Raw genomic sequence first — 2,609 nt, forward strand, 5'->3', positions numbered from 1 at the left:
CCCCAAGTACACATTGCCTTTTTTGCAGAAACTGATCGCTAACCATGTACAAAGAGGAACACAAATAATTTAGTCACGCCCAGCACGCTTCTTCTCCCAAAACGAACTCCTAACGTTAATTAAATGATAGTTGCAACTGTGTTTCGTATAGATTTGCGTCTTATTCGTAGTTGTTAGATTTTTATCGGTGGATGGACATTGTCGTCGTTTTTACTTATTACAAGATCGTAAATGTTGAGTAAACGGAGAACGATATAGTATGATTTTTTTTCACTGTGTGTGTGTGTATATATATATATAAAGCATCAAACAGAAACCCTATCAGATGTAAAAAAAAAAGATTATTATGTAATGATTAACCAATAAATTTGTAGACGGTCTGTTTATTGAGAAAGGAAGCTTCAGATTCTATTGATACTTCGATTTGGAAATATATTTCATGGTGAATACAAGTTCAACATAAGAGGCACCGCAATGACGCAATGAGGGTATGTGTGAAATTAGCCGTTACTTAGTAATGCTTGCTGAAAGGTGAATTACAGTCTACTCAATTAGTTTCGACTTTACAGTATGTAGCACTTTAGCTTTATCCACCTGCCTCCATTTTGCTTAACAATCATTGACCAGCTAATATTCCTGAAAATTGAGGAACTGACGCGCTTTCTCACATTTCATCTGTACGGTCACCATGCCCACTGTTTAATAACAGGTTAAAGTCGAGCAGGTTTCTGGTGTGTCGCACACACTTTTTGATTGTCTTGATTTACGTCAAACATATCACGAGTCATCTTTTCCCAGGACTAAAAATGATTTAATAAATAAAATCGGCAGCCAGCGTTTTAACCAATGACTATCACACTATAAAACCCCCCATGGAAGAACGAGCGAGCATGTTCGGTGATGAGATTCGAACCCTAACCGCCAGGACCCAATTCATCGTAGACCTGTACACATGTAGACTATGCATACATATTTCACCCGTATTTTACACGGTTCTCCCTTCAGACTATCCATCCCAAATAAACAAACTGACTTCATTACCACTCTGTATATTTTATCAGTTTTATCTGATAACTTGTATTAGTCCTAATACTCGTATGTAACTATGCGTTTTAAGCCTACATATCTGACCAATGTTGTCTTGGCTACACATTAAATCAAAAATTAATTATACAAATAAATAAATTCAAGGTTAAAAATATGCAATGCACTATATTACATGAAAAAAATACGGTTAACTGTACATCGACTAAATATTTCTTCTCTCAAATTCATATCCACTACTTGTGTATGCGCCTGAAGTTGAAACAAATGTATCGTGGTTTTGAAAGCGTATTTACTTTCATATAAAAAAAAAAAAGACAGGAGTGTAAGGGTTTGCAGTTATGAAAATTGGTAACAAGCCTCCAAAATTTTGTGCACTAACACATTTTCATCAAGGAAACATGAAGACTGGATCCTGAAGATTCTTCCACGAGTAAATACCCATATCCTGCTTAAGAAATCCACACTTTCTTCGTATAGTGCCAGACAAAGACATTCTGAAACAACAAGAAAACGTAGCCAATGGATTTATTGATGAATACAAAGTAACGATATTATGTTTTGAATTAATTAAAAGGCAAGTTTTTTCATAAGTAAGTATACTTGACTGTCCACTTCAAATCCATGCAAGTTATTGGGATCCCCCTGCAGTCTCATCAGCAGTCCCCCGAACGACACGTACGCTGCCCTGTCAAATAAAACACGATTAATGAGCTACAAAATTCACTGAATGACCTTTAATAATGTATTTATGAAATGTATATACAAAACTAAAGGCCACATGATTTGGAAAACTCGTTTATCAAATTACATTCTTACTCAAATAGTACTTAATTCTTTAACATAATATTTGGCTAACACCAAACCAATATCTTCTTGCGTGCAACGAAATCAGTCTATGACATTTTAAAATGATATACAAGCGAATAGCGATTGGTTTAAACAAACAATTCAACGTCATATAGTTTCTATATACTAACTTCAAACTGATATGAACAATGTTTATTTTTTGGAACGCTTTACTGCAATGCGATATTGTAGTTCTGAAAATATAGTACTGTGTATAATACTGTTTTGACAGTAAGATATATATCGTTACTCATATCCGTCATGGCATTATTATGATTGTGTTTTTTTTTGAGTCATATGATACCATTCAGGCAGAAATAAAAATAATATTTTTTGCAAAGAAAACTATTATCACACAGTAGACGTACACCAAATGTTAATTTAATTGGTTATAATGCAAGTACACGAAACTGAACAATCACTGTGTGAACTATAAGTTAACAAGAATGTTTCTTATTTTAAGTTTTATGAAGTGTATGAGTATGTGAAAGTTACTGAGCGAACGTCATGTGAATTATACGCTAATAATTTTTCTTATTTTAAGGTTTATGAAGTGTACATGATGCACTTTCACATGCAAACTACAACTATTTTTAAAACAAACTTTTTAAAGTTAGAAACCAAAACTAGGCGATAGCTAGCTAGAGATTTCCTTAATTGTCCAAGTTATAAATAAGAAACGCACACACACACACACAATAAAAAGTTAATTTTAC

The 2,609-nt window shown here is 33.6% G+C and overlaps 1 protein-coding gene across 3 annotated transcripts in view; it reads right to left on the reverse strand.

Moving 5' to 3' along the window:
- Positions 1-1,554: 1,554 nt before the first annotated feature.
- LOC106467906 (DNA-directed RNA polymerases I, II, and III subunit RPABC3-like) overlaps positions 1,555-2,609 on the reverse strand; it is a 135,698-nt gene continuing 134,643 nt past the window's right edge. For all 3 annotated transcript variants that reach the window (XM_022396128.1, XM_013928293.2, XM_022396127.1), the window contains one exon: positions 1,555-1,732. In XM_022396128.1, coding sequence (XP_022251836.1) covers positions 1,615-1,732 — 118 coding nt within the window. In that variant the 3' untranslated portion in view covers positions 1,555-1,614. The remainder of the gene's footprint in view (positions 1,733-2,609) is intronic.

Source organism: Limulus polyphemus, unplaced genomic scaffold (assembly GCF_000517525.1).
Source record: "Limulus polyphemus unplaced genomic scaffold, Limulus_polyphemus-2.1.2 Scaffold2790, whole genome shotgun sequence".
Lineage (NCBI taxonomy): Eukaryota > Metazoa > Arthropoda > Merostomata > Xiphosura > Limulidae > Limulus > Limulus polyphemus.